Source organism: Fukomys damarensis, unplaced genomic scaffold, assembly GCF_012274545.1.
Source record: "Fukomys damarensis isolate Sample0158 unplaced genomic scaffold, DMR_v1.0_HiC HiC_scaffold_23, whole genome shotgun sequence".
In the NCBI taxonomy this organism is placed as follows: domain Eukaryota; kingdom Metazoa; phylum Chordata; class Mammalia; order Rodentia; family Bathyergidae; genus Fukomys; species Fukomys damarensis.
The window spans coordinates 23,252,996-23,271,105 of NW_022900935.1; the positions used below are offsets into that span (position 1 = coordinate 23,252,996).

Genomic DNA, 18,110 nt, shown 5'->3' on the forward strand with positions numbered 1-18,110 from the left:
CACTGGAGAAGGTGGGAGATTGAGGTAGGACTTTTTTTTTTTGAAGGCTAAGAGCTGTTAGACAAGCTGGTCAGAATAATCCAGGAGAGACAGGAACTTGATGGTGCAGAAGGAAGAAGAAAGGACACAAGGGCAAGTCCTTGAGGAAGCATAGGGCGGTGTCATGTGCCCACGATTGGCCTTGGATAGGAGCAGCAAAGTCCCTCTGAGTCATAGGAGAAAGGTAGCCTGTTCAAGTCAAATATATTAGGTCTGTGCTGAGAGCTGAAGGCGTTTTCTTCTGATGGTTTCTATTTTTCCAGAGCAATAGGGAAGCTGAGAGTGAAAAATGGAAAAGGGGAGGCTGAGATTGGAGGCAAGGATAAAGTGAAAGAGGCAAGGGAGCCAAGCTTCAGGCAAAGGAGTGTCACGATTATGCCCGTTAGGGTGCAGTCTTAGTAAGGAGGAAAGTGGGGGTAGAGGGGGTGGGGAACACAGAAAAGATCCGGGGATTTTAGGTGCAATTGCTGGTGTAGTGGAGAAAGTAAGCGGAAAGATAGGCAGTAGTGGACAGACGACATGTGGAATTGAAGTTCTCAACAAGGAAAAATCCTAGGCTATGTTCCATGGTGTGGTCCTGGAGGTGTTTCTCTTATCTGCAGGATGTGATTAGCCTTCTGAATCGGAGGTCTGAGGATAACATCCTAAAAGCTCTATCAATAAATAACAGAAAGTGAAAAACTAAATAAATATGTAACAGAGCCACAGTTCAACCCCAGGCTTCCGACTCTAAGCCCAGCACTTTTCAGTTACCTTCAATTATCTACCTACAGCTGTGCTTTTCCACACGAATGAGTAAAATTTCTCTTCAAGGTGTTCAGTTCCTCGCGCCATTTGGAGTGACATAGCAACCACTTCCCTTCAAAGATGTGATTACATTTCCTAGAGGAAGCTGGGGTTCTGCCTCCAGGGAATGGATGTGGGACAGGCAAAAGCATGAAGAGCCCTACAACCACCCCACCAGCTCCTTGTTTCAACCCCTCCTTGCAGTAAGCAGGACTTCTCACCTGAAGGTCTTCATCTTAGGGTGTTGCAGAGCCTTTTTGAGAAGCCTATGAGAGAAGGAAAATGCATGCGTATGCTAATCAGGAATGTGTTCAAAGGGCTGGCACTGACAGATGTGCTCCCCAGTTAAGAACTGGTTCTAACTCCATCCACTCTGCGTGTGGGAACATCTGTTCTTTTATAAACAGAGAAGCTTATAAACAGGCAAGCTTCTAGAGGGAAGACTCATTTCCCCATGTGTCCAGTCACTTCCAGACTCCCAGAATGGAGTCAGCCTCTCTTTGGGACCCCGAAGTATCCTTTGGAGGTCATGGGGCTCTTTGCTTTCTTTCAACCTTCACCTTCGCTGTAGGCTGGCCTTTCCTGGTCGCTAATCTCCTGGACGTGCTCCAGCATTCAGAGCACCCTCAAAGTCCCGCTGGGGACTGAGATTGAAGTTTGGTGACAGTGAGTCCTCCAAAGCAGTCATCATTAAGAAGTCATGAGAGAAATTCAAAGGCTTTTTCCTCAGAGAAGGCTCCCAGGAGACCTGAGGTCAGGGCGATGTTCAATACCACAGTGCCATGCAAGGTGGCAGAGGGCATGTACAGAGAGAGGGCTGCTGACAGAGGGCCAATGACCCAAGCGCTAAAAAGAAATGTGCCCGTAGACAAAGAATACAGAAAAGACAAGAGTTTATTTAGATCAGGATATACTGCCAGGGGAGGACCGTAGGCAAGTTTCCAAGTGAGTAATCTGACAGCCAGAGTGAGAGGTTGGAATTTTTATAAGCGTTTGAGCATATGGAAAAAGTCTCAATAACAAGTGTGATTATCTAAAGAATGTCTTTTCCTAGATCATTTGGAACCTTGTAGGTCTTCTCTGAGCACCTGTATTGTTCTTAAAATTATATGTTTACAATTGCAGTTTTGACAAGACCATTTCTCTGGCTCACAGAAGGCCTTTAGCTTTAAATAAGATATGTATAGATCATGAGGTCTACACATACCTTTTTAGAGAAAATAGGCCAGGACTCATTAAGAGAAATGAACGGGCCTTACATCAGAACGTGTGTTGCTATCTTGTGACCTGTCCAGATCAGGGTGTCTTCAACTGGAATTCTTTTGTTTTAGGGGTTTTAATCCTTTTGTTGCCAAGGGAGAGGGCCATTACACACAGAGCTTCAGGGATTCAGAGCCCACAAGCCTATAAAAGGCTCTGATATTCCACAGGGCCCTGAGGATAAGCTTACCAAGACTCTTATGTCTTCGACCACAACACAATGAAATTCCAGTAAAATCACCTCCTAGGGTTGCCACATCAGATCCAACTTCAGGATCAGGAGGCAAGGCCACACTATGCTTTCAGCGAAAAGGGGTTAGCAAGATGGTAGCATTCAGTCCTCGCTGCCCTAGCGCCTTTCTTTATCATCCCAGTGCACAGGGGTACGAACTGCTAATGGTAGAGATAAGAAGCACTGGTGGGCTTTTTGTTACTATCACTTGTCCTCAAACCAACTTTCAAAGTAAGTTAAAGAACCAGAAAGCAATGCTCTCAAAGGAAGGTGTGGCTAGGGCCAAGGAGACAGTGTTCCCTCATAAAATGTGCTTTGTATGCTAAATAGGCTTGCTATTGTTTGAGGTGAAAGGACAATGAGTCATTTGTATCATGTGTGCTGTTGTACTTGCTATTGGTTCCAGAATTCCAGAGTGCACTGGTACAATTTAAAAGCAAGATCTCCTTCTAGCTTGAGCCTGCCAATCTGTCTTGGTTGGCCCTTCACCTTTCAGAGGACTCCATCCCATCATAACAACACAGAGCCGGACTCATTGTTTCTTCCAGAATAAAATCTCTAATGCTTTCTGAGTACGTCAGGTCTGCTCTTCTTAAATTGATCTTGGAGGGTGCCATGTACAGACAGCAGCAGCCTTCCTGCATGTGCCAGCAGAAACTTTTCATCTGCTTCCTCTCTAGATTATACAGTCTAATGGGCGGTGCATAATTAAGCTCTCTGGCTATGCATCAGACACTCTGGGGTCAAAGCTGAGCACCATCACTTAACCTAAGGAAGCAGCCATCAGCTTCCTCAGCTGCAAAATGGGCATGATAATAATGAACCCTATCTCAAACAACTCAGAATGTGAAGGGCAGCTACCATCGCTACAGCTGTTAACCATTGTAATTGAGATTTGTGGTGTTCTAGCATAAGACTGTGTTTTTGTTTGTTATTTTGGTTTGTTTTGTGGGGGGAGTTGTTTGTTTGTTTTGAAATGGGATCTCACTACATAGCTGAGGCTGGCCTTAAACTCACCATGCAGCCCAGGCTGGCCTTGAACTTGTGGCAGTCCTCCTGCCTCAGCCTCCCAAGTGTTGGGATTACAGGTATGTACCACCAGGCCTGGCAAGACTATTTAGATTACTGGCTAAATTTCATTCTGATCCAAGTCAATAAAAGTTGGTCAGGCTAAGTAAAGCTCAGACTTACTGTCAGAACACTGGGTAGGGTGTTGATTTCAGCTTCTGGCCTCACAAGACTCCTGGGAGCCAAATGGCCATTGTCAAGCAGTTTGTATAAAAGAGACTTCATTCAAAGCCTTGTTGAATTAACTGGGTCTTCCTTTAAGTAAAGGATTGTTTTTAGAAGCTTTCTTTTTCCAACAAGGAAAATAACAATGGGTTCCAAGTAATCTACAGTCCTCATCACAGCTTGTCACAAACACCTGGCTCATCTTTTCAGCACAACAGAAAACACACACACACACTCGCTTGCTAATTTCAGGACACAGCCTCAGCTCGATGCTCCAAAAGCATTTGCTGACAAACTTCCTCTCGCTACATAGTTATTTCCTCGAAGGCCATCAAAAGTTGTTTTCAAATTGACAATATGTCTTCAGTTGCTGCAGGAGTTAAGTCAAAGTACCGCTGTTACTATCAATTTATGAAAATGCTTGTAAAAATTACTCTGTTTCAAAAGATAGTTCTCCTTTCTTTGCTGATAAACCTGAAAAGTGGATCATTGCTAAAGTTGATTTCAGGCAAAGACGGCACTGAGGAATCTCTGTACTATGTTGTTTATCTTAATTGAAAGTAAACTTCATGTTTGAGCAACATATACTTGGTTCTTCAAAAAGCTGTTGGGACAAGCAGAGTTAAGGCACTGATGGAACACACAAATGTCACCAGCATTTGGGGTTTTACAAAACAAAGAAATATCTCAAATGCTTTTCACAATATTTTAGGATCCAAGACACAAGGACATACTTTTGGAGAATATAGGAATGTAATTTGGGAGGAGAAAAAAAGGCATATTGGAGCTACCTGTTTCTTTAAAATCACTGAGCAGAATAAAGAAGCAAACGGTTTCACATACTGACATTGGTTTATGCATAATCACTTCACTTCAACCCAAAAATAGGGCTCTCATTGTGTTTATTTTGAAAAATAATTGCATAGATACATATAATGCACCCCAATCTGGCAGGTTTCCTTGGGAGGAAGTCTCTTATTTAGAAGAAGTCCAATTTGACACTAATTCAGATGACTTTGATGTCAATTTGTTTTGTCTTGGTGGTGCTGGGGATAAAACTCAGGGCCTCACCATATACTAAGTGGACACTCTACCACTGAGCTACAATCTCCCCCAGACACCATCCATGTGGAAGGGCAACTTGAAGAGAGCCATTTTCCTCTCCCACAACCTTTTGATCCAGATCAAAATTTCACCAGATCCCAGTTGCACCATTTCTGCAAGACTGTGGACCTTTACACAGACAAATCAAATTCTTGGGCATTTTCAAGGGTCTATCGAATGTTCCCCGGTATGTTTGTACATAGTCTAAACCCCTAAGAACAGTTTAAGAAGCCGCACTACATAAATAAGTGAAGAGAGTAAAGGATTATAAATCAGTTTGTGCTCTGAACCGCCTGCTCAGAGAGACTGGTGACCTTGGGCTGCCAGGCTTTTCTGTCCCTTGCAGAAAGGGTCACTTGCAGAATAGTGGACCCGTCCGGGAGCCTTCACTTTCCAAAAAGAAAATAAGGCTTTGACTGGTTTCCAGCTGAGCACTCTCTCCAAAATGGTACTCAATACTACAACTGATATGCTCTTAAATTTTCTCATACAGAGTGGAACACATGTTGCCTTTTTTTCAGATCAAGGAAATAAATAAAAGCAGATCATCTTTGTTAATTTTATTTTGTTCTCAAGTGATATGGTTCAGAGAACAACAACAACAACAACAACAACAAAAAGATATTCAGTTAAAATTCTAACTTCCAGCACCCTGCTCCCTTCTGCCTTATTCCTCTCACCCCAGATAATGACTTTTATTCACTTCTGGTATATCTTTTCAAAGTTTCATTATAAATACAAGCAACATAAGGATATATTCTTATTTCTTCCTTTCTTAGATAAAACTTAAACATTATATACACTGTTCTGCACAATATTTTTTCTTTTCACTTACTAATTAATGTGTCTTGGAGAACTTTTAAAAATCAGTATAGAGGGCCCAGGATTTAGCTTAGTTGCACCACACCTAATTCGCAAGCACAAGGTCCTGAGTTCGGTCCCTGGTAACAGGAAAATAAATAAATAAATTTTTAAAACATCAGTATACAGACTTGGAGAGTTTTTTTCAACTATTTTTGCAAATGCATAATATTTTATTGGATGGCACATCAAAATGTACTCAACTAGTTCCCTTTTGATTAATACATGGTTTGGTTCCAATCTACATGTAATGCTGCCACGAGTGCCTGTATATTTGTCTGTGCAAGTATAGCGGTAGGACAAATTCCCAACAGTGCAACTGTGAGTGAAAAGGTAAATGCATTAGTTGCTTTGACAGATATTATTAAATTGTTTTTCATGAAACATGCATTACACTTGAACGTAGTCTCACCAACACGGTATATTTTGTAGCTGATAGGTGAAAACAGTAGGCTTTTTAAATTTTGTCATTGCTCTTACTGTAAGTGAGGTTGAGCATATTTCCATATGTTTAAGAGCCATTTTTGTTGTTGTTTTATTTCATTTTGTTTTGGGACAAGGTCTGGCGATGAGGTTCAGGCTGGCCTGGAAGTCCAGCCCGTTCTCAAATTTGCACTGGTCCTCCTGCCTCAGCCCCTTGAATGCATGGATTAGAGGTATCTTCCACTATGCCTGACTGTATTTACTTTTTTATAAACTTTCATCTTTTTCATAATCTTAGTACATTTATCTATTAGATTTTATGTGGATTTGTTTTTGTTTTTGGTTTTGTTTGAGGCAGGGTCTCACTATGTAGTTGAAACTGCCCTGGAACTCACTATGTAGCCCAGCCTGGTTTCGAACTCACAGCAGTCCTCCTGCCTCAGCCTCCCGAGTGCTGGGATTAAAGGCGTGCGCCACCACGCCCGGCATTATATGGATTTTTTTATTGGTACATGTTTGTAGTACAAAAATATTACATTCATTGTGGGGAGCTGGTACATGTACATGACTTTTCTTAATTTTTTTAATCCCCTTCCCTCCCTCTCTCTCCCTGCATCCCTTGGATCCATATATATATATATGTACATATATATATATGTACATATATATATATATAGGTGGTACCAAGAATTGTATATATCAGGAAAAGAAAAACTTGTATAAATATACTACTATTAAATTTACTGAGACATCATGAGATTAATACAAATTACCTTTGGTCTCTACAATTACAAGAGGTAAAAATTGATTTAATTTAAAAATTTAGATTTAAATTTTTAAAAATCTCTGAGAACATAGCTCAGGGCAAAAGATGTGGGTTCAATCCCTAATATCAGGGGGGAAAAACTGACTGGGACTGCTTGAAATTGTCAAGATCATCAAAGCAAGAAAATCCGGAGGAATTCACAGCCCAGAGGAGCTAAGGAGAGCGACAGCTGTATATAATGTGGTACCACCGGTGGAATCCTGGAGCAGAAAAGAGAAATGGGGAGAAACTGAGGAAATCTAAAAAAGTTAATAATAATGTCTAAATACTGTTTCATTAATTACAGCCAATATACCATAGTAATGTAAGATGTTAACTATAGAGGAAACTGAGTGCTGGGTGTATGGGAATTCTCTCTGATATCTTTTCAATTTTTCTGTAAATCTAAAAATAAAGTCATTCAATTTTTAAAAAAAGTGTTATCGCTTCTAGCATAGGAGAACAAGACAAACACGAGGCTGCGGGCGGTAGCCACGGGCAGTACCAGCCATTGCTTAACTCCCCTTGTCCCATTGCCTAGAAACTAATCAGTCTGGCTAGACACCATCAGCCTCATCCCTGCCTTCTGCACAAGCATCAGAGTGAAAGGTCAAGAATCCCCTTGATGTGAACCTCAGATGGGGGAGAAGGATATTTTCCCCAGGACCACCACCATCTCTCATCCTTCTCCCACTCCACCTCCTCCTACTCACTCCTCAGCACAACAGGCTGTTTCCTGTTTCCTCCACCCTCTCCCCAGCCTCCATTCACTCAGGAGGACAGTGGTAGGAGTCAGATGGAAGGGTAGAGCGGGTGTGAGGGAGACAAGTCTCAGCCCCAAATAAGCAAGCATACGGATTTCCCCTGGTCTGGAGCCCTCCAAGTGACCAGAAGTTCAGTAGCACATTCACTGGTTATACCTGACAAAAGAAGGCCAGTACCTTCACCCTCACACTCCCATCATTTTTGAAGAGGTCTGCCTTTTTCCTCATGGTCCTAAGAAAGCTAGAAACCACCTTGTAGGAAAGACAGAATTCCAACTTGAGATAAAAATCTTCGGGTACTGTCATAGGCAACACGAGCAAGTCAGAAAGGCCTGTGTTGGAAGTGATAGTAGAAAATCTCCTCACCATATTCCTTCTATGCCTGTGTCTAGGTAAAGATACACTGTGCTGTGAATGGTGGGGGAGAGAGGAAGCACCATACCCTTACAGATGGCCCTTCCAAACATCTGTTAGGCTGGTCTCCTGAGATCTTCACTTCCCAGCCACTTACTCTGCCACATTATAGACTGTGTCATAACCCAGAAATGCTAGATCTCTCCAACAGTAAATCAGAATGCAACTGTGATGTCAGCTATCTGTCACTCCAACCCTCTGTCTGTTACCCCACTAGACCAGTGCAACTCAAAATATGGCCCATGATCTTGTACTAGTCTGAGAACTGTTACAAAGAGACAAGGACAAAGGCTGAGAACAAGCACTCAGGTGCTTTTACAATTCGATCTTGTAACATCCAAGTGCATGATCAGCATAATTATACTGACCAGGTCAGTATAATGAGGGGATTAAAGAATGCCTTCAAGAACTGGTACATGGAAGGAGCTACCTACTGGGGATGCAGGGCAGGCCCAGAACTGGGTCAATGTAAGCTGAGATCTTTCATTAAACTGTTTCCCACCTCTTCTAGCTTTAGCCTTGAAGCAGGTGCTTCTTGCTCTTCCCATAACCAAATTCTAAGAAACCTTTCTCTAAGAGATATACTTTGAAGTCCAGGCCAGCACCTTTCCCTTCAAGTTTCGTGTCCTTCCCAGCCTGGAACACCAGATAAAGCCTCCATGAACACTCAAGTATCTCAAAGCTTCAGGTCTTCAAGGTTCTGTCATGAAACAATCTCTTACTATTAGGCAATGTACTGCAATGCATGACACCTGTCCTTACCAAAATTGTATCTTTAGCCTGCATCACAGGATCTGGCATGCACACCTGAATGGACTCCCATGAAGCTACAGGCCTGTCCCCACCTTGTTTCCATTAGTCTGGGCCACAGCACAGCCCCAAATCTACAGGGTGACTATGAAACACACACAACAATTTTCACTATCACTCAGAACAGCCAGTGCCATAAGACAAACACGGATCTGCTTAGCTCCATAGCCCACTGCAGAGCATGAGGACATCCTGGTAAGTCTTGGACAGTTCCAAAAATGCAAGTCCTTTTCTCTGCTGGAATGGGCAAATGATATGTAATTTCATTACCTTTTCTTTTTAGGTCCAACTATGGGCTACTTAACAATTGTACAATTTAAAAATTAAGGTCATTAAAAATTTAGCATTTGGAAACTAAAATTGACTTTACTAAAAGCTCAGCCTCAGTGTTCCACCAGAGCCTGGCTTCCCTGAGCCCCTGGCATCTGGGCAGAATCTCTGCATGTTCTCACATACCCTTATCTGGAGTGCCTGCTGTTTTGAGGAAAGTGGTTTTGTTGGCAGTGAATTATCAGCTTTATGTGGAGTTGGTCAAGAAGCTATTTTTGCTTTTTATTATTTTTTATATAAATTGCCTTTAGTTTAGCTCTATCATTATCAATTTCACTTGTTTGGGTCATGGGGCTAGCATTACTAGATATAGAACTATATATTTACATTCAGATTTTTTGGCCTATAATTTTCTTGTGACTAATCTTCAAGACATACATTGGGTTTAAGTGTTCCTATTGTAAAAGCAGATGTACACACAACCTACTCAACATTTGTTTGGGCAATGACATTTCATTTGGCATATGCTGTTTGTAAACTGATGCTATTTAAATTACTTATAACAAACTTAACACATGTAAAAAGTGCTTTTATGTTTATAGAACACTGTTTTATAATAAGGATTCTTGTGTACAAACTCTGCAACATTCGCCTTTTTATTATCTATAAGTCATTACTGATAGATTTTGCTTCCCAGTTGAAAGTGGGTTAGACAGAGGAACCCAGAGTCTTTGCACATGCTAGTGTCACAGTGTCACAAACTTCATTCAGAGAAAACAACAGTGTCAATATCTACATCATTTTCAAGAAGAGCAAGTTTTGCCTACATGCTCTCCATACATTTGCAAAAATGACATTGAGCCATCAGGTTTTCCCAGAACCAAGGGTTAGTTCCACACAAGTGTACTTTGCCTACCATCCTACCATACAAATGGTCCTCACATTTTCCAGCTTCTTTCTTATCCCAGATACAGAGATCCTGAACCAAGATGAACCAAATTTAAGGCATCAATCACTCATTCACTCTCATTCTCACAGAGCCTGTCTAGGGAAAGTTCAGAAAGGGGACTTAATCAGGTAGACCAACCTGCAGGGACCAGCTTCTCCAGGAAACTGAAACTGGGCCTGGTAGATACAGAGTAGAATCTAGCTTTTACCCACAGTGGACTCTGGGAAGATGTCCCAGCCCCAGAGGAAAGATTTAGATTTCAAAGTCACCTAAACTGGTACCAGATCTCAGCCCCATCCCAACTATTCCATTAAAGGCAGAACTGGGTGAACACAAGAGTGCAGTTTTAACCAACCATCTCTCTGCTCCCTGGAAGGAATTCTCTGAGGCATTTCATAGTACAGGTCATGTTCTTTCCTGGAGCTGCCAATGGTGGCTAGAGGTGAGCCTGGGTACCTACCTGCTGAGAGATAGGCATGGGGAATGCAACACAGGCAAGTTGCAGGGGTTTGGAGGCTTGGCTGGGACTGCTTCCAGGCGTGGTCAGCCTTCAGGAGTGGGTGCTCTCCCTGGGCAGGATTTCTGCTGCCCCAACGCTGATAGACATGGGTTTGCTGCAAAATTAATGACAGCAGAGGGGCCAGGGATGTGGCTCTGTGGCACCGCACCTGCCCAGCAAGCCCAAGGTCCTGAGTTTGATCCCCAATACTGAAAAAAAAAATAAGTGAGTGACAGCAGGCAGACAATGAGCAGAAGCTGCTCAGGGACATCTATGCCACAACTCATTGCCTATGTGTTCCCCTGGGTCTACTTTCGAAGGAACTAGCACACACACACACACACACACACACACACACACACGGACCAAATCAATGTTCAAATCCCACTTTATCACAACCTTGGAGTACCCTTCAAGTCTGTACAGCTCAGTTTTCCCATGTGTAAAATGAGAGGTATGAAAGATAAGCTCAAATGCCTATTTTTACATTTGTAATTAATTAATTTATTTATTAGTTGGTTGGTTGGTTGGTCGGTTAGTTGAGACCGGGTCTCGCTACATAGTTCAGGCTGGCCTTTAATTCTCAAGGATCCTCCTCCCTCAGCTTCCCAAGTGCTGGGACTACAGGCATGTCCCACCACCCCCAGCTCATAGGCACTCTGTGACTGTGAGCCTATGTTCTATTGAATGAATACATTCCCAGATCCAAGATTTTTGTGCTATATGTGAACTGTGATCCCATGTAACTGTGCCCTGCTGTACATGCATGAGGAGTCATGTGGGCCACATTGTATGTTTGTGTGGGAGGAGGGGAGACCCTAGAACAATGTCCTCTCTCCAAACCTCCTCAATAGGCGGAAGCCACTGGCTTCCTCCCTTTCCTGCCTCCTGCATGCCAGCAAGACTGAGGACTGGAGGGAAGAAGGGGTTAGGAAAATCAGTCCAAGTGTCCCCTGGTTTGTCCTTACCTTAACCACCCCCCCAAGTGGCACCTTATCAGAAGCTTCTAGCTACACTATCCCCAGCCTTGTGGGGGCTAGCTGGGTGACCTAGGGGCTGGGAAGCAGGATAATTTTTCCCCACCCCTCTCCCCTGCTACCCCTCCCATCCAAGCCACCTCATTTCCTCTTCCTCCCCAGTACGAAGACACACTGATCAACACTGGCAGAGCACTCAGATCCACAGCAAACACCAGGCCCAGCTGGTCCTGGCTGGCCTGCATCGGTCTCCGGAGTATGGTCAGGCTCGGGCTCCCTTTCCTGCTCCCCATTCTCTTTTTGGCTTCTGATGTTGGTAAGTCTTCCCTGAGTCCCATTCCCCATTTCCAGGCCCCAAGGCCCTGATTCCACTCCTCCTGAAGGAATCCCATCATATCATGAAGACAAACACGGGCTAGGGAATTCTTGTTTAACAGGTACAGAGTTTCAATTTTATAAGATGAAAAGAGTTATGGAGATGGACGGTGGACTTGCACACTATTATGGTTGTATTTTATAACACTGAACTGTATGCTTACAGTTGAGGGTAATTTCTAGATTATGTATATTTTACCATACCAAAAAAAAAATGAGAGAAAAAGAGAGAACCCCTATCATCACTGCCATGATTATGGTACACCAAAAAGTGAGATCAGAGCCAAGAAAACTCAGTCTAGTGCTAGAAATCACTGCAGCCTGAGACTAGGGGAGGGGAGAGAAGCAACTGCTGAAGGATCACTGGGAGCAGCAGAGCCTATGGGCCCTAGGACATGTTCAGTGGGTGCTCACAGGGCCAGTGTGTGGGGTTCAATTATTCCTTAGAAAAATGTTTATTGAGCACCAATAGTAGTCTGTTAGTTGAGAGACTGGGACCCTCTAGACTTGTACAATGGGTTTTAACAATACTGCCTGCCAATGGCTGCTGAGGGGTTTAAATGAGATGATGTACACAGAGAGCTTGGCACCGCACATGGCACGTGGCAGGAGTTTCTGCATAAGTAGCTGCTGATTCCTTCAGTCCAGTGGTTGGGGGATACAACACAGAGGCTGCCTTTGAGTGGTTCGTGGTCTAGTGGGGAACACAGGACATAGGATGAAGGCTAAACAGATAGACTGCAAGGAGCACTGAGGAGTCAGCTTACTTTCACTTGGGTCACAGACAGAAACAGAGTCGAGAAAGATTTCGCTAAGAGGTTGGTAGCTAGGACAATAAGTGTGAGTCTCAAAGGCATGGAGGGGCAGTGAGAGCAGCAAGGAGCTCTGGAGCATCCATGTTACCTTGAGAGCAATGTGGAGCCATGGGAGCAAGACAGAGTGGTTTTGTGTCTTAACTGGGTCACTTCGGAGGTTAGGCTGGGGAAGGGGGTTGTGGCTGCTGGGATGCTTTGGGTGAGTAAGGCTGAGGGCTGAATAAATGAGGGCTTGGTAAATGGCAATGAAGCCAAGAAGCTTTTAGGAAATAACCTGCAAAACGTTATGACTGGTTGTGGTAGCCAACATAAAGCTTAGGAGTACAGATTTTCAAACTAGACAACCTGGCTTTGATAGTTACTAACTGTACAACCTTGGGCCACTCAACTTCTCTGAATCTTTGTTCCCTGGCTATAAAACGGATAATAAACACCCACCTCTCAGGATAGTCAGAATAATAAAATAAGAGAATATCTGGCAAGTGCTCAGTTTATAACTGACACCCAATAAACAGGAATTATGGCAGCAGGAGTACGAGATGACTCCACAGTGTCTCAGGCGGCAGGTTCTGTATGCTGAGTCAGGGAGTGCAAGAGAAGAACAGGTTTGGGAAAAGCTGGTGAAAATGCAGTTCTGAGCTGAAGGCCGTCCTGGGTTACTGACTCAGATGTGATTGTTAAAGCCAAGGAAGTGGATGAGCTTATGAGCTTACTCAAGGAAACCTATAGAATAATTATTACCTCTTCTATAAAATAAAAGGATATGGGCTTCGAGGGAGGTCATGAGGATGCAGCTGAAAAAAGGTGCTGGTACCTGGCACCAGCTTCATTTATTCATGGTAGACTTTTGAACAATAGTAACTGATTCGCTAAGTGGCCTTTGAATTAATTAGTTACTTGACAGTGGTTAACAGGCAGGGACTGAGAAAGAAGGGCTCGAGAGAGCACGGCATCATGAAGCTGAGGCAAGCCAGCTGCACTGTCCCCTGTCTGGCCTGGAAATGGCTCCACCTCATCTCTGCCCTCTCTGGGGCACACAGTGTGTGCTCTAGTCACATCCACCATGACAATTTTTATTCCAAGTCTTTACCCTGCCTAAACTGCTCTTTCCCTGCCCCTGACCTCTGTTCCTCCCTCCTCCACTCACCCACTGTGCAGTGCCTGAGCTGTAGAAATCTTCACACTTACTTTGAGAGAAAGCAGCTTCCCACCCCACACCCCCAGGCTGGCTGAGGTTCCCCTCTCTGCTCCCAGGTGTAGCACCCTGCATCTGGCAGCTCTGGCCATGACTCCCTCCAACTAGGCAGCGGGCACTTGGAAGGCAAAGGCCAAGACCCGCTTGTGTCTGCCCACTGGTTCCCAGGCCCGCCCTCCTCTCTGGGCCAGACAAAGCCAGTTTCATTTTTGCTCTGGGCCCACCTTAAGTAAAACCACAACAAACATTTCTCAGATTTCTGCAGGGATGAGGAGGGACCCCTACAAGACACTTCAAGTCTGAATGACCATCCTAGCCTGCAACTTCATGGTGGGGGCAGGGAGAAGTTGCTCCAGTCTACCTTGGCAGAGCACTTTTAGAGAGCATCAGGAAAGGGGCCTGCCAGGGAATAAAGTGAGGAAACAGCCTGGGAGCATAGATCATTCCCTCCAAGACTGGGCTGTAAAGGGAAGCCATCTGGCAGGAGAAGGAAGGGGTTGTGCAGACAGAGGGTTTGTGCTCTAGTTTTGTTTTTTTTGTTGTTGTTGTTTTGTTTTGTTTTTTCTTTCTTTAAGGATCAAGAGACTTGGGCTGGGGATTTAGCTCAGTGGTTCTGAGGCCTGCTTTGCAAGCCTAAGGTTCCAAGTTCAATCTCCGGTACCAAAAAAAAAGAGAGAGACTTGAGAGCAAAGGGCTGGTACACATGGAAAGGGAGGGGACAGGGATGAAAATACCTAATAAAATGATGTACCTCCGGGTCTGTGGGACACGACAGGGAACTGAAGACAGGTGAAGGCTGGGAACCCTCTGCAATAAGATCAGAGGCCTGGTATCTGGGACTGTGGAGTCAGAGGGCTGGTTGGGTCTGTGATGAGGTCACTGATGTCCGGCCCTAGGTGCTGCTGTGGACCTGACACTGCTGGCCAGCCTGCGTCTCACCGACCCCCAGCGTTTCTTTCTGACCTGCGTGTCTGGAGAGGCCGGGGTAGGGCGGGGCTCCGACGCCTGGAGTCCGCCCCTGCTGCTGGAAAAGGACAATAGCATAGTGCGCACCCTCTCGTCGGGGCAGCCCCTGCATCTGTCACACAACGGTTCGCACCAGGTCACGCTGCGCGGCTTCTGGAAACCCTCAGACCTGGTGGGCGTGTTCTCCTGCTTGGGCGGCTCGGGGGTGCGGCGCACTCGAGTGGTCTACGTCCACAACAGCCCCGGGGGTGAGTCTGGATGCAGGGATGGGGTTTGCAGGCAGACAGTGCCCTGGCCACTGACCCCACCTTCCACCTACAGCCCACCTTCTCCCAGACAAGGTCACACACACGGTGAACAAAGGCGACACTGCCGTGCTTTCTGCACACGTGCATAAGGAGAAGCAGACAGATGTGATCTGGAAGAACAATGGTGAGGGGGCATTGGGTTGGGCAAGTGGATCCAGGACTTCCATTGCCCGGGGATCTTCCTCTTTGACCCCATTATCCTGATTCAGACCTGTAACTCTCCTAGCCAACCTCCAGGATCTCTCCTCTGTCCTGGGCCAGAACTATGGGGTGCACCCAGACCCATTTCAACTCTAGCTGTGTACTCAGAGGACCAGGAGCCTGTGGTCAGCTACCTCCTTAAGTACTCTGTTAATAACGAGTCATCTTTGACTCTTCCCTGAGAGCTAGGAGGTACTACAACATACCATAACCCACTTAGGAAGAGAACCACAGTTTCCAACGGGAGGAAGAGAACCGGTAACAACATGCCCAACATAGGTCCAGGAGCCTTTCCCAAAGCCCTGTCCAGCCCAAACCCTTGATGCCAGAGACAGATGTGCTGAAGCCTGGGACAGACCCATGGCTGTCCATCCCATGCCTCCCTTCACCCTGACTACATCTGGGCCGGCCTGTGTGACTCCAAATATTTGTGCCCCAGCCCTCAGAACCAATTGACTTGCTTCCATGGTTCCTGAGATGGGACCCTTCCCTGAAGCCCAGAAGTTTTCCCCAAGCTCCAAGCTACCCGAACTGATGGGAGATGAAGAGAGAGGCAGGGAGGGATTTGTCTGTGCAGCCTCAATTGCAGAAGGAGCAAGATGCCACCTGAATTATGCCCAAAGGGGAACTGGGAAGACATAGGAGCCAGACAAAGAAAGAAGGGCATTTCAGGAGAAGAAACTGACAAGGAAAGGCTGGAGGGTCTGAAATACCAGATGCTTATAGATGGGAAACAAGCAACTCAGGAATGTTAGGAGCCAGAGTGTGGAGTGGTATGGGGCTAGAGGGCTCAACAGGGGTCAAACTGGTGAAAGCAACATGCTTAGGAGTCGAGTTTTGTCCTGAGCACAGTGGAGAGCTGTGAGAGATGAAGCAGGGGAGATACCAAGGCATCTGTGTAAGAATCTCCCTTACTGCCAAATGTAAGGCCAAGGTGGAGGCAGAGTGCCCGGGAAAGGGGCCCAGGGGGGCTGGGGTCAGGGTGGTGGCACTGGAGGTGTGAAAAAGTGGGCTGCTTTGAGATGAGGGTGCGGTGGACTGAATAACAGTGACTTACTGGGTGGTTTTGTGGAGCGCAAAGAGTGCATTTCTCAGCTTTCTGGTTGGCTGCTAGCATCTCGTGGGTCTTTCCCAGGTCAGATCACTGTGCAGGGGCACATCAGTAGGACTTGAGCCAAGAGAGGCAATACCAGTTCTCACGAGGGGCTGAGGCCACTGACCTGTTTGTGCCCTCCCCCCAGGATCCTACTTCTATACCCAAGACTGGCATGAGGCCAGGGATGGGCGGTTCCTGCTCCAGCTCTTAGATGCACAGCCATCATCCAGCGGCATCTACAGTGCCACCTACCTGGAAGCCAGCCCCCTGGGCAGCGCCTTCTTCCGGCTCATCGTGCGGGGTCAGGGGACAAAGGCAGAGGTTGGGGGCGGGTGTAGGAGGCTGAGGGACTATGGGTACTTCCCATGTGCCCTGGGATTCCCAAGGACCCCAGAGCTACCCCTGTCTTCATCCTCCAGGTTGTAGGGCTGGGCGCTGGGGGCCAGGTTGCATCAAGGAATGCCCAGGCTGCCTGCATGGCGGTGTCTGCCATGACTATGACGGCGAGTGTGTGTGCCCCCCTGGATTCACGGGTACCCGCTGTGAACAGGGTAAGAAGGATGGAAACTAGGACCCAGGCAGAAAAGGATGCCTGCTAGAGAAAGACCCTAGAACCATGAGATGGAGCTTGGAGGGAGAGGGTGTGGGCTACGTCCTGGACCCTGGTACCTGACTGGCTCATCCACACCCCTTCCCTCTAGCTTGCAGAGAGGGCCGTTTTGGACAGAGCTGCCAGGAGCAGTGTCCGGGTAGATCAGGATGTCGGGGCCTCACCTTCTGTCTCCCAGACCCCTATGGCTGTTCCTGTGGGTCTGGCTGGAGAGGAAGCCAGTGCCAGGAAGGTATGAACTAACCTGCCCTCCGTGACCACAAGACTGGCCCAGAACCTTTACTCTGACCCTTACACACCTGACAATGCCCCCTTGCACTCAGCCTGCTGTACAAGCCATGCCCCACCAGAGCCTTCATGGCCCCCTAACGCATTCCTTCTAACCACACCTCTTCTTTTCCCAGCCTGTGCCCCTGGACATTTTGGAGCTGATTGCCGCCTCCAGTGCCAGTGTCAGAATGGTGGCACTTGTGATCGATTTAGCGGCTGTGTCTGCTCCTCTGGGTGGCATGGTGTACACTGCGAGAAGTCAGGTATGAACACCTGGGTCCTTGTGATCTCTCACAGGACAAGTCAACCTCCACCAAAGAAATCTCCCTGGTTTGCCTCTCCTTTCCCTGTTATGGCCCATGTCCTGCCCTCAAAGAATACTTAGCAGTTCTAACCATAGTTTGAAGGGTGACAGCCCAGGGTGCAAGAGAGCCCAAAGAAGGCCCGTGACCAGTGAGAGAGAGACTGGGGGGGGTCAGGGAAGGCTTCTGAGAGGAGGTGAGAGCTGAGATTGGATATGGAGGATAAGAGAAAGTGCTGACCGAGTGTAGGGAAAGCCCAGGAGTTAAGACTCTGCCTTGGATAGCAGGGCAGTGAAGTGGGGGACTGGAGCAGTGATCAGAAAAGATCAAATCATGACAGGCTGGGGGATTACACTTAGCAAGAGGAAATTGTGGAAGGAGTACAAAGTGATCAGATTTGTGTTTGAGAAAAGATCTCACTGCTGGGCAGAGTACATAAGCAGGAGCCAGGGATTTAGCTCAGTGGCACTGTGCCTGCCTCGTAAGCATGAGGTCCTGAGTTTGATCCCCAGTACCAAAAAAAAAAAAAAAAAAAAAAAAAAAAAA

At 46.1% G+C, this 18,110-nt stretch overlaps 1 protein-coding gene across 1 annotated transcript in view; it reads left to right on the forward strand.

Annotated features, from left to right (window-relative positions):
* The first annotated feature begins 8,831 nt into the window (after positions 1–8,831).
* Positions 8,832–18,110, forward strand: part of Tie1 (tyrosine kinase with immunoglobulin like and EGF like domains 1) — a 20,558-nt gene continuing 11,279 nt past the window's right edge. Inside the window, exons 1-8 of the mRNA XM_010634423.3 lie at positions 8,832–8,926; positions 11,589–11,742; positions 14,708–15,025; positions 15,099–15,209; positions 16,528–16,683; positions 16,802–16,933; positions 17,084–17,224; positions 17,397–17,525. Of these exons, the coding sequence (XP_010632725.1) occupies positions 11,685–11,742; positions 14,708–15,025; positions 15,099–15,209; positions 16,528–16,683; positions 16,802–16,933; positions 17,084–17,224; positions 17,397–17,525 (1,045 nt within the window). The 5' untranslated portion in view covers positions 8,832–8,926; positions 11,589–11,684. The remainder of the gene's footprint in view (positions 8,927–11,588; positions 11,743–14,707; positions 15,026–15,098; positions 15,210–16,527; positions 16,684–16,801; positions 16,934–17,083; positions 17,225–17,396; positions 17,526–18,110) is intronic.